At 49.0% G+C, this 13,659-nt stretch overlaps 1 protein-coding gene across 6 annotated transcripts in view; it reads left to right on the top strand.

Moving 5' to 3' along the window:
- The first annotated feature begins 9,082 nt into the window (after nt 1-9,082).
- The window catches only part of KIF21A (kinesin family member 21A), a 148,887-nt gene continuing 144,310 nt past the window's right edge, over nt 9,083-13,659 (top strand). For 4 of the 6 annotated variants that reach the window (XM_038759894.1, XM_038759878.1, XM_038759900.1 and 1 more), the window contains exon 1: nt 9,083-9,246. In XM_038759894.1, coding sequence (XP_038615822.1) covers nt 9,203-9,246 — 44 coding nt within the window. In that variant the 5' untranslated portion in view covers nt 9,083-9,202. The remainder of the gene's footprint in view (nt 9,247-13,659) is intronic. The other 2 variants (XM_038759887.1, XM_038759872.1) reach the window with 1 other exon arrangement.

The following is a 13,659-nucleotide window of genomic DNA, read 5'->3' as shown; positions in this document are numbered from 1 at the left end:
AGCGCTTAGAACAGTGTTTGGCACATAGTAAACGCTTAAATACTATCATTATCTTCTAGATTGTGAGCCCGTTGTTGGGTAGGGACCATCTCTATATGTTGCCGATTTGTACTTCCCAAGCCCTTAAGCTCTCAACTAATACGATTCATTAATTCATTCATTCAGTCATATTTATTGAGCGCTTACTGTGTGCAGAGCACTGTACTAAGCGCTTGGGAAGTACAAGTTGGCAACATATAGAGACGGTCCCTACCCAACAGTGGGCTCACAGTCTAGAAGGGGGAGACAGAGAACAAAACAAAACATATTAACAAAATAAAATAAATAGAATATGTACAAGTAAAATAAATAAATAAATAAATAGAGTAATAAATACGTACAAACATATATACAGGTGCTGTGGGGAAGGGAAGGAGGTAAGGCAGGGGGGATTGAGAGGGGGAGGAGGGGGAGAGGAATAAATCTATAATTCTATTTATCTTCATCATCATCATCATCATCAATCGTATTTATTGAGCGCTTACTATGTGCAGAGCACTGTACTAAGCGCTTGGGAAGTACAAATTGGCAACATATGGAGACAGTCCCTACCCAACAGTGGGCTCACAGTTTAAAAGGGGGAGAATTAGATAGATATTTATCTATCTATATCTGTCTACTTGTTTTATTTTGTTGTCTGTCTCCCCCTTCTAGACCGTGAGCCAGTTGTTGGGTAGGGATTGTCTCTATCTGTTGCCAAATTGTACTTTCCAAGCGCTTAGTACGGTGCTGGCACACAGTAAGCGCTCAATAAATACGACTGAAAGAATGATTGAATGAGTCTTGATTTCTTTTTTTGGCAGGGTCTTCGCAGAAAGTGGTGTCGGTTGGATCCGGCCCAAAGCAAAGCCATTCAGTATGGGGATGGGGCTCCACTTGAGCGGCCCACTCCCGATGCCACTGGCTAGACCATCACAAGATGGGAGAAAGGAAGGGAAGGGGACCCTCTGCACATTTAAACGTCTTACTTGTAGCCAAAACGCAGGGGTGCATTTAAATGGGAATTGGCCTTGAATGCAGCCACCCGAGCCAGGGCCGCTCCAGGCCTCCTGGGTTCGAATCCTGGCTCTGCCACATGTCTGCTGTGTGACCTTGGGCAAGTCACTTAACTTCTCTGAGCCTCAGTTACCTAATCTGTAAAATGGGGATTAAGAGTGTGAGCCCCACGTGGGACAACCTGATCACTTTGTAACCCCACAAGCGCTTAGAACAGTGCTTTCCACATAGTAAGCGCTTAACAAATGCCACCATTATTATTATTATTATTATTTAAGGGGGCTGTACCCACTTTAAGGTACCCGCCCTGCGAGACCTGCAAAATATCCTTAAAGAATTGGGGTTTCGGGAGGCAGGTCCCTGCAGTTTGTCATGCTCAGATCGGAACCCCAAAATCCCGCCCGAACGGGGTTTTATGATGATGATAATGGCATTTATTAAGTGCTTACTATGTGCAAAGCACTGTTCTAAGCGCTGGGGCAGAGACAAGGTCATCAAGTTGTCCCACGTGGGGCTCAGTACAGTGTACAGTGCTCTCCACACAGTAAGCACTCAATAAATATGACTGACTGATTAACTCTGTGTTGTGCTTTGCTGCTTTGCCCATCAGGTGGGCCAGCCCTGCTGAAATGAAGGCCCTGCTCAAAGCCACAATCAATCACAATAATAATAATAATAATGATGGCATTTATTAAGCACTTACGATGTGCAAAGCACTGTTCTAAGCGCTGGGGAGGTTACAAGGTGATCAGGTCGTCCCTTGTGGGGCTCACAGTCTTAATCCCCATTTTCCAGATGAGGTAACTGAGGCACAGAGAAGTGAAGTGACTTGCCCAAAGTCACACAGCTGACAAGTGGTGGAGCCGGGATTTGAACCCATGACCTCCGACTCCAAAGCCTGGGCTCTTTCCACTGAGCCATGCTGCTTCTTATGCCCAGTGCTGCAACGGAAATGTAGTTTAATGTCAGCCTCCCCCGCTAGATTGTAAGCTCTTTGAGAGCAGGGCATGAGAAGCAGCGTGGCTTAGTGGGAAGAGCCCGGGCTTGGGAATCATAGGTGGTGGATTCTATTCCCGACTTCACCACTTGTCAGCTGTGTGACTTTGGGCAAGTCACTTCACTTCTCTGTGCCTCAGTGACCTCATCTGTAAAATGGGGATGAAGACTGTGAGCTCCACGTGGGACAACCAGATCCACCTTGTATCCTCCTCAGCGCTTAGAACAGTGCTTGTGATCGCTTAACAAATACCATCATTATTATTATTATCTACCAACTGTATTGTACTCTCCCACGTGCTTGGCACAGTGCTCTGCACATGGCAAGTGCTCAATCAGTTCCATCGATGGATCTCCTCTAAGCTGTAAGCGTCTACTAACTCTGTCATATCATACTCTCCCAAGCGCTTACCACAGTGCTCTGCACATTGTAAGTGCTCAATTAATTCGATTAATTGATACAATAGCAGCGTGGCTCAGTGGAAAGAGCACGGGCTTTGGAGTCAGAGTTCATGGGCTCAAATCACGGCTCCGCCAATTGTCAGCTGTGTGACTTTGGGCAAGTCACTTAACTTCTCTGTGCCTCAGTTACCTCATCTGTAAAATGGGGATTAAGACTGTGAGCCCCACGAAGGACAACCTGATCACCTGGTAACCTCCCCAGCGCTTAGAACAGTGCTTTGCACATCGTAAGTGCTTAATAAATGCCATCATTATTATTATTTTTGTGATTGATTGATTGATTGTGGCTTTGGGCAGGGCCTTCATTTCAGCAGGGCTGGCTCACCTGATGGGCAAAGCAGCAAAGCACAACACAGAGTTAATCAGTCATATTTATTGAACGCTTACTGTGTGGAGAGCACTGTACACTCCCTGTCCACAAGGAGCTTACAGTCTAGAGGGGGAGGCAAACATTGATAGAAATAAATACATGACAGACATGGACATAAGTGCCATGTTGATTGGGGGGATGAGTAAAGGGAGCAAGTCAGGGTGATGCAGAAGGGAGTGGGAGAAGAGGAAAGGAGGGGATTAATCTGGGAAGACCTCTTGGAGGAGATGTGCCTTCAGTAAGTCTTTGAAGGCTGGGAGGAAGGGCATTCCAGGCTATGGAGTGGGATCATTTATTCAACTGCATTTCTTGAGCGCTTACTGTGTGCAGAGCACTGTACTAAGCACTTGGGAAGTACAAGTCGACAACAGGTAGAGACAGTCCCTACCCACCAACAGGCTCACAGTCTAGAAGGGGGAGACAGACAACAAAATAAAATATGTAGACAGGTGTCAAAACCATCAGAATAAATAGAGTTATAGCTATATGCACATCATTAACCAAATAGAGTAGTAAATATGTACAAGTAAAATAAATAGAGTAATAAATCTGTACAAATATATACAAGTGCTGTGGGAAGGAGAAAGAGAATCAGTGGTCAGGTAAATGAGATGACAGCCCAGTGAGAAGGTTAGAATTAGAGGAGTGAAGTGAGCAAGCTGGGTTGTAGTAGGAGAGAAGCAGGTGAGGTAGGAGGGGGCAAGGGGTTTAAGTGCTTTAAAGTCAATGGTGAGGCGTTTTTGTTTGATGAGGAGGTGGATGGGCAACCACGGGAGGTTCTTGAGTGGGGAAAGATTACCTCAATATTTTTGTAGAAAAATGATCCAGGCCCCAGAGTGAAGTATAAACCAGAGTGGGAAGAGACAGGAGGCTGGGAGGTCAGCAAGGTGACTGATGCAGTAATCTGGGTGGGATAGAACAAGTGATTGGATGAACATGGTAGCGGTTTGGATTTAGAGGAAAGAGCGGAGGGTGAGTGCACAGGAGGCTTTCCAACAAGCATGAGAAGCTGGTGGATGAAGGTCCAACATGCTGGACCCACTTTGTAAGACAGGCTAAAACCGAAGATGAAAAATGTCTAAACCATCTGAAAGGGGAAATGGTCAGAGTAGAAAATGGAATTAGGGGGCTCCAAGAGGCTCGAAGAGAAAGGATGCATGAAGACAATCTATAAGGGACTCAGTAGGTGAATATTGGGTAGGGACCATCTCTATATGTTGCCAACTTGTACTTCCCAAGCTCTTAGTACAGTGCTCTGCACACAGTAAGTGCTCAATAAAAACGATTGAATGAATGAATATACTCTTGGCACCTCCTAGCTCCACCCGGTTCCTCTATCCAAATGACAGAAGAGAGAGAAAGTTCCCTGAGTAACTTCCATTCCCACAGTGGACATATGGAGACTGTGAGTTTCTTGCGTGTAGGGTTGTGTCTGTTGTTCATTCAGTCATTCATTCAATCGTATTTATTGAGCGCTTACTGTGTGCAGAGCACTGTACTATGTTGTTGTAGCCCCGTGCTTTGCACACAGTGAGTGCTCAATAAATATGGCTGAATGAATGTGGAGATGAACCTGGAGAGGGGAAATGGGACAGATAGTAATAATGGTATCTGTTAAGTGCTTACTGTGTGCTGAGCACTGTTCTCCCCACCGTGGGACAACATGATCACCTTGTAACCTCCCCAGTCCTTAGAACAGTGCTTTGCACATAATAAGCACTTAATAAATGCTATTATTATTATTATTATTATTATTATTATAGGGTAGATAGTAGGTAATCAGGTTGTTCCATGTGGAGTTCACAGCTTTAACCCCATTTTACAAATGAGGTAACTGAGGCACAGAGAAGTTAAGTGAGTTGCCCAAAGTCACACAGCTGACAAGTGTCAGAGGTGGGATTAAAACCTCTGACTCTCAAGCTCGGGCTCTTGCCACTGAGCTCCACTGCTTCTCCATAATAACTGTGGTATTTAAGGGCTTTACTATGTGTCAAGCACTGTTCTAAGTGCTGGGTTAGATACAAGGTGATAGGTTGGACACAGTCCCTGTCCCAGGTGGGGCTCACACACTTAATCCCCATTTTATGGATGAGGTCACTGAGGCCCAGAGAAGTTAAGTGCCTTGCCCAAGGTCACACAGCAGACAAGTGTGCTCAGTGAGGCTCAGCCTTAATCCCCATTTTACAGATGAGGTAACTAAGCACAGAGAAGTTAAGTGACTTGTCCAAGGTCACACAGCAGACAAGTGGTAGAGCCAGAATTAGAACCCATGTCTTTCGGACTCCCAGGCCGATGAGAGAGATCTAATCGAGAACCCTAAAGGTACTGGAGTTTGATGCAGAGATCAATGGGCTTAGTACAGTGCTCTGCACACAGTAAGCGCTCAATAAATACGATTGATGATGATGATGGGCAGCCTTGTGTGTGTGTCTACATTTGTTTTGTTTTGTTGCCTGTCTCCCCCTTCTAGATTGTGAGCCCGTTGTTGGGTAGGGACCGTCTCTACATGTTGCCGACTTGGCCTTCCCAAGCGCTTAGTACAGTGGTCTGCACACAGTAAGCGCTCAATAAATACAATTGAATGAATGAATGAGAGTGGCAGAGCTGGAATTAGAACCCATGACCTCCTGATTCCCAAGTCTGGGCTCTTTCCACTACGCCATGAGTGAGAAATAACTTTCAGGACACCGGGAAGGGGATGTTGGGGGGCGAAGCTGGGCTGGACAAAGGGGGAAAAAGAGGACCAAGAGAAAGCAGGGAGGGGAGGGGCCAGGGGTGTCCAGCTGGCCACTTTCACATTCTGCCAGGGGTGTCCAGCTGGCCATTTTCACATTCTGCCAGGGGCGAGGAGCAAGCCCGGCTAAGTTGCTCTGATTATTCATAAGCAGTATGGCTTTGGGGCATTCATCCATTCATTTTATTGTATTTATTGAGCGCTTACTGTGCCCAGTACTGTGCGCAGAGCACTGTAGTAAGTGGGAAGTGGGAGGTGGAAAGTACGGATAGATAAGTCCCTACCCAACAACGGGCTCACAGTCTAGATGGGGGAGACGGACAATCAATCAATCAATCGTATTTATTGAGCGCTTACTGTGTGCAGAGCACTGTACTAAGCGCTTGGGAAGCACAAGTCGGCAACACATAGAGACATTCCCTACCCAACAGCGGGCTCAAAGTCTAGAAGGGGGAGACAGAGAACAAAACCAAACATACTGACAAAATAAAATAAATAGAATAGATATGCATAAGTAAGATAAATAAATCATCATCATCATCAATCGTATTTATTGAGCGCTTACTATGTGCAGAGCACTGTACTAAGCGCTTGGGAAGTACAAATTGGCAACACATAGAGACAGTCCCTACCCAACAGTGGGCTCACAGTCTAAAAGGGGGAGACTAAACAAAACAAGTAGACAGGGGTCAATATCATCAAAACACATGAACAGAATTATAGCTCTATACACATCATTCATAAAATAGAGTAATGAATTTATGTACAAATATACACAAGTGCTGTGGGGAGGGGAAGGGCAGAGGGAAGAAGGGGGCATTGGGGACGCGAGGAGTAGAAGAGGAAAGGGGGGGGGGCTCAGTCTGGGAAGGCCTCCTGGAGGACGTGAGCTTTTAGTAGGGCTTTGAAGGGAGGAAGAGAGGCTCAAGGAGTCAGAGGTCGTGGATTCTAATCCCACCTCTGCCACTTGTCAGCTGCGTGACCTTGGGCCACTCACTTCTTTGGGTCTCAGTTCCTTCCATCTGTCAAATGAGGATGAAGACGGTGAGCCCCACTTGGGACAACCTGATGACTTTGTTTCTTCCCCAGCGCTTAGAGCGGTGCTTGGCACCTAGTAAGCGCTGAATAAATACCAACATAATGGTGATTATTATTATTCTTACAGGGCCGGGCACGGGCTGGCTTGAGGATTAGCTTGCTTTATCCGGAGAGAAAAGCCTGGAATCAGCCTTGCCCAGCCGGGGAGGGAGGGGGGAGAAAGGGAAAAGTGTGTGTGCATTCATTCAATCGTGTTTATTGAGCGCTTACTCATCATCATCATCATCAATTGTATTTATTGAGTGCTTACTGTGTGCAGAACACTGTACTAAGCGCTTGGAAAGTACAAATCAGCAACATGTAGAGACGGTCCCTACCCAACAACGGGCTCACAGTCTAGAAGGGGGAGACAGGTGGCAATACCATCAAAATAAATAGAATTATAGTTATTTCTAGACTGTGAGCCCGCTGTTGGGTAGGGACCGTCTCTATATGTTGCCAACTTGTACTTCCCAAGCGCTTAGTACAGTGCTCTGCACACAGTAAGCGCTCAATAAATACGATTGAATGAATGTACACATCATTAATAAAATAAATATAGTAAATATATACGAAGCCTTGTGTCTCAGTGGAAAGAGCCCGGGCTGGGGACTCAGAGATCGTGGGTTCAAATCCCGACTCCGCCACTTGTCAGCTGTGTGACTTCGGGGAAGTCACTTCATTTCTCCGAGCCTCAGTTCCCTCATCTGTAAAATGGGGATGAAGACGGTGAGCCCCACTTGGGACAACCCGATCACCTTGTTAATATGTTTGGTTTTGTTCTCTGTCTCCCCCTTCTAGACTGTGAGCCCACTGTTGGGTAGGGACTGTCTCTATATGTTGCCAGCTTGTACTTCCCAAGTGCTTAGTACAGTGCTCTGCACACAGTAAGCGCTCAATAAATACGATTGATTGATTGATTGATTGTAGCCTCCCCAGCGCTTAGCACATAGTAAGCACTTAACAAATGCCATCATTATTATTATCATTATTATAGAGTAATAAATATGTACAAATATACGCAAGAGCTGTGGGGAAGGGGTAGGGCATTGTGTGTGTGTGTGTGTGTGTGCCCAGTGGGCAGCATCTTCCCGCCCCCCTGCCCTGCCCTGCCCTGCCCAGCAGCAGCATTGGGTAGGGGTGGGCAGGGGGGTGGGCAGGGAGGAGGGCTGGCCGGTCCTGCTGGCGCATTGCGGTGGGGAGGTTGCGGGGGCGGCCCCGCCGGGCCCCCAGGCCTTGCCCAACGACCGGGCCCGCTGCCCACCGCTGCCCACCTCGCTCCGCCCCTCCAGCCGGGGAGGAGGAGGAAGGGGATAAGGAGGATTAGGAGGAGAAGGCGGAGAGGAGGGGGAGAAGGATTAGAAGGAGGAGGAGAGGAGGAGGGAAGGAAGGGGAGAAGGATTAGAAGGAGGAGGAGAGGAGGAGGGAAGGAAGGGGAGAAGGAGGGGAGGAGGAGGAGAAGGAGAAGAGGAGAGGGGGAGGAGGAGGAGAGAAGGAGGGGGGAGGGGGGGAGGAGGGGGGGGAGGAGGGGGGAGGAGGGGGAAGGGGAGGGGGGGAGGAGGGGGAAGGGGAGGGGGGTACGGAGAGGAGGGGGAGGAGGAGGAGAAGAGGAGGAGGAGGGGGAGAAGGAGGGGAGGAGGAGGAGAAGGAGAAGGGGGTAGGGAGAGGAGGGGGAGAAGAAGGAGGGGAGGAGGAGAAGAGGAGAAGGAAAGGGGGGGAGGGAGAGGAGGGGGAAAAGAAGGAGGGGAGGGGGAGAAGAAGGAGGGGAGGAGGAGAAGAAGGAGAAGAGGAGGAAGAGGACAGGGGGAGAAGGAGGAGAAGGATTAGAAGGAGGGGAGGAGGAGGAGAAGGAGAAGGGGGGTAGGGAGAGGAGGGGGAGAAGAAGGAGGGGAGGGGGAGAAGAAGGAGGGGAGGAGGAGAAGAGGAGAAGGAAAGGGGGGAGGGAGAGGAGGGGGAAAAGAAGGAGGGGAGGGGGAGAAGAAGGAGGGGAGGAGGAGAAGAAGGAGAAGAGGAGGAAGAGGACAGGGGGAGAAGGAGGAGAAGGATTAGAAGGAGGGGAGGAGGAGGAGAAGGAGAAGGGGGGTAGGGAGAGGAGGGGGAGAAGAAGGAGGGGAGGAGGAGAAGAGGAGAAGGAAAGGGGGGAGGGAGAGGAGGGGGAAAAGAAGGAGGGGAGGGGGAGAAGAAGGAGGGGAGGAGGAGAAGAAGGAGAAGAGGAGGAAGAGGACAGGGGGAGAAGGAGGAGAAGGATTAGAAGGAGGGGAGGAGGGGGAGAAGAAGGAGGGGGAGAAGGAGGGGAGGAGGAGGAGAGGGGGAGAAGGAGGGGAGGAGAAGAGGGAGGAGGGGGAGAAGGAGGAGGAGAAGAAGGATTAGGAGGAGGAGGAGGAGGGGGAGGAGCCGTGAATCCCCCGCCCCCGCCGCTCCATTGAGCCGGCCCGCACAACATGGCTGGACCGCGGCCGAGGTGAGCTCCGGACCGCCGGACCGCCGGACCTCCGGACAACCGGACCGCCGGAGCCCCGGGGGGCAACATGTGGGCCGGGCAGGATGAGAGCTCGGTGCGGGTGGCCGTCAGGTAAACCACCGCCCCTCCCCGAGGGAGGGAGGGAGAGAGGGAGCGACGGCCTCTGTGGGGGCCTGGGGGCCCTTGGGGACCGACTGCCCGCTGCGGCCCGCCCTGACTGCGCGCCTAGCCCCGTGTGCGGTGCGCACCGCTGGCCTGGCCCTGTCTGCGGGGCCAGGGGACGGCGGGGTGTGTGGGTCTGTGGGTGTGTGTGTGTGTGTGTGTGTCTGGGGGCAGTCTCAGTGTGGGGCTAGCTGGCGTTTGTGTGTATGTGTGTCTGGGTGTGGGGTGTCTGTCCGTGTGCAGCCCCGTGTGACTGTGCATGAAGCCCGGCGTGGGGCTAGGTGGGGTGTGTCGGTGTGTGTCTGTTTGGATGTCTGGGTGTGGCTCTGGGTGTATGTGTGTGTGTGTGTGTGTGTGTGTGTTTTGTCTGGGTATATGTGTGTGGTATCTGTGCAGCCCAGCGTGGGTCCAACTGGCGTGTGTGTGTGTGTGGCTGGTTGTGGCTCTGGGTGAATGTGTTGGTGTGTGTGGCTGGTTGTGGCTCTGGGTGAGTGTGTCTGTGTGTGGCTGGTTGTGGCCCTGGGTGAGTGTGTTGGTGTGTGTGGCTGGTTGTGGCTCTGGGTGAGTGTGTGTGTGTCTGGCAGGTTGTGGATCTGCGTTTGTGTGTCTGGCTGGTTGTGGTTCTGCGTTTGTGTGTCTGTGTATCCGGCTGGTTGTGGCTCTGGGTGTGTGTGTGTGTGTGTCTGGCTGGTGGTGGCTCTGGGTGTGTGTGTGTGTCTGGCTGGTGGTGGCACTGGGGGTGTGTGTGGCTGGTTGTGGCTGTGTGTGTGTGTGTGTGTGTGTGGCTGGTTGCGGCTCTGAGTGGTGTAGGGGTGTGTGTGTGTGTCTGGCTGGTTGTGGCTCTGAGTGGTGTAGGGGTGTGTGTGTGGTGTCTGTATGCAGCTCGGTGTGACTGTGCAGGAAGCCCGGAGTGGGGCTAGGTGATATGTGAGTGTATGTGCGTGTGTGTGTGTGGGGGGGGGAGGGGTCTGGGTGCAACCCGGTGTGACTGTGCATGTAGCCCAGTGTGGAGCTAGGTGACGTGTGTGTGTGTGTGTGTGTGTGTGTGTGTGTGTGTGTGTGTGTAGGACAGGTTTGTACCTGCTCGTGGCCACCGACCTGCTGTGAAGGCAGGGTGGAGAGACCCCTGTGGAACTGGAGCTGGAGGGCGTGGGGGGAGAGGGATGGGATGGAAATCAGCCCTAATCCCATCCAGGCAGACTCGTTGGGGCTTGAGAGAATCCCTCCCTCACCCCCAGCCCAGCCCAGCCCCTCCGTTTGGGGGCTCAGATAAATAGCCTTGCTGCTGTGGCAGGTGTCGGCTGGCTGGGCATCCCTTTCACCCTCCCATTTCCTCCACCAGCCCTGAGGTCCTCACACAATGAACAATTGTAAAATGTTTGGTTGCCCCTGGCCACCGCCTGCCAAGCCTGGCCGGGCCTGTCCTGTCCTGGCCTGGTAGAGTTGGTCGCTCTTGCAGGCCGCGATGCTATTTTTTATTGTTTCTGTAGTGACATACGCGCACTCCCTGCTCGACCAAAGGAACGACAAAGGACGAGACTGCAGTTCCCGGAAAGCCTTCGATTGCACATTCGATTGGTGATAGAGTTGAGGGTCGAGGCCTTTTAATCTGCATCCTCTCCGTCACCGGGCCCGAGCTCTTTCTGGGGACCAAGAAGTCGGGTGCCGTGGAAACGGCAAGGTAGCCGGAGGAAAAGGATGACTAATGTTGCGGCAGCGTGAGGGTTAACCAAGTCTCTTTATCTTTATAGGTGAAACATGAGGTTAGGAAGGGTGGTACCTCTTACTGGTTAAATTAGTTAAATTACACAAGACTAACAGGGCAATTTTGTGGCACTTGTAGAGAGAGATCATCAAATTATACTTTGGTCAGTGCGTTCTAATAAAATGCGCGGCTACTGCAGTGTGAAGTGCTTTGGCCCGTAGAGCCGACAGTTACACAGAGTATCTGAAAGCTCAGATGGATCCATGTTGCTCGTGGAAAACTGCAACATCACTGCGCCGGCTTGAAAAATTCATGAAGCGTTCGGAGTAGGGCAAATGCGGCGGTTTAGCTAGAACCGGTCGTCTCCGGTTGATTTTGCTTTTCGTCGGGAAAAATGGAAACCCCACCGTCAATAAATTTGGTTTCCAAGCCGTAAAAGTAAAACTCCGCATAGCGCTATCAATCTTTTGAACTATTTAAATATACAAAATAGTATTCTAGTGAAGCTGGCCTTGGAAAAGTTGACCGATTAAAGTATCTGTCCACTTGATTCTTTTCCTAGTCTTTAATAGTGATAATAACGATAGTGTTAGAGAGCTTACTATGCGACAAGCACTAGTCTAAGCACTGGGCAAGATGCAAGGTAATTAGGTCAGACACTGTCTCTACCCCACAGGGGGCTCACAGTCTAAGGAGGAGGGAGGTCAGGTTCTAGACTGAGCCCATTGTTGGGTAGGGACCATCTCTATATGTTGCCGATTTGTACTTCCCAAGCGCTTAGTACAGTGCTCTGCACACAGTAAGCACTCAAAAATACGATTGAATGGATGAATGAATCAGGTATTGAATCCCCATTTTACGGATGGGGAAACTGAGGCACAGAGCAGTGAAGTGACTTGCCCAAGGTCACAGAGCAGGCAAGTGGCAGAGCTAGGATTAGAACCCGGGTCCTCTGACCACGAAGCCCTCACTCTTTCTACTAGGCCATGAGGCTTCTCTTGAAATTTTCGAGATTTTTATAAGCGCTTGCACTTTCAACTGAAAATCAGCCGTTTTATAAAACTTGGCATTGAAATTATTAAATGTCGTAGCTCTGCCAAATTAATTTAACTCTGGAGGGAGAAGGGGAAGAGAAACGAGAGGAAACTGAAATTTGCCAACTTGGTGATTTGGTAGAAGGGTAGATTAAAGGATTGGTGGAGTAGAAGGTTGGAACCAGTTGGCTAATGTGAGGTTTGGGGGATTAGCTGTGGATTTCAGCTATCCATGCTATTTTTGATACTCCTATGTCACTCAACATTCAGAGTTGGCTGTTACAGGTAACAAGTTAATTTCTCAGCATTCATTTTTACATAACATCGAATGCTGCAAGAGACTAAAAATAAATGGTGAAGGAGCTATTCACTGAAGAGTTTTCCATTTCTCCTGTAACACTCTAGGCACTATGCAGTGTTACAGGTTCTTTGGCTTCGCAGCCATTCGTTGACTCTATTTGTGTATGTTATTTTGGGTCTTGGTCACTAAAGACATTCACAGAGTGCTGGGTGTGGATGACAGACCGGTAACACTTTTATTGAAAAGGCAGGGACTTGCACCAATAGGATAATGCTGTGGTTTTAGGGAAGTTTTAAATAAATAATGAGTACTTACCATAATTATTTACTGCTTCTTGTTTCTCCTTTGCTTACTGTTCCATTGGTAAAGTTTCTTGGGGAGGGGAGGATTGCTGAATCACAGCTTTTCATCTCGTTTAGCCATTTTTCTCTTAAATGGATTAAAAAGAATATTTGACAGTGTGCTAGTTTACAGTAAATTTGCACGATTTGGTATATTTTGTCGTTGTTTCTGTGGATAAATCCACGATCCGGAAAGTGGGGATGTAGGATCGAAATGGATTTTGTAGGGTTTTAACTATAATAAAGAAACCAAAGATAAAAAGTGTTCAGGGTTTTGTTTATTGCAATCTTTTAGAAAAGTTCCAAAGAGATATTTTCAGTAGTCTGTAATATGCCTTGACCCCACCCTAGTTTATCACTGCATTACACCTCATTTTAGCTCATATAACATCTCACCACTCTGTTTCCCGCTGACAGACATTGCCTTAGAGTGTTATAAAAGTAATAGAAAGGAGTGAAAGAAAAAATATGATTTCTTGGAATCCTCAGCCTGGTTTCCTGTATGCCCAGTCTAAATTTATGTAAGGTATTGGGAATATCTTTATTTAATTCGTGATTTCCTTATAAAATAAGTGCTTTGACTGTAGTCCTTGAATAGTTCAACTATTTTTGTTAGGAGTGGATGGACTGGAAAGCGGAAACCACGGTTCTTTCCCGGTTGTATGCCTCAGAACCGCCAATGAGCAATCAATCAATCAACGGTATTTATTGAACACTTACTGTGCACAGAGCACTGTACTGAGCGCTTGGGAGAGTGTGGTATAAAATCATTCGTGGACATGGTCCCTGCCTTCAAGGAGTTTACAATCTAGAGAGGGAGACGGGATGTTCAAATAAATTACACTTAGGGGAAGCCCTAGAGTATAAGGATGTGTACATAAGTGTTGTGGGGTGAGTATTTTGATACTTTCGCGTGTTGAGGTGCAGGCCCTAGTTCATAGATGATGCAAAAGGGGGGGAGGGAGCTATCCCATTATTGAT

This window comes from Tachyglossus aculeatus, chromosome 2 (genome assembly GCF_015852505.1).
Source record: "Tachyglossus aculeatus isolate mTacAcu1 chromosome 2, mTacAcu1.pri, whole genome shotgun sequence".
Lineage (NCBI taxonomy): Eukaryota > Metazoa > Chordata > Mammalia > Monotremata > Tachyglossidae > Tachyglossus > Tachyglossus aculeatus.
This window is presented reverse-complemented; position numbering and strand designations above follow the sequence as displayed.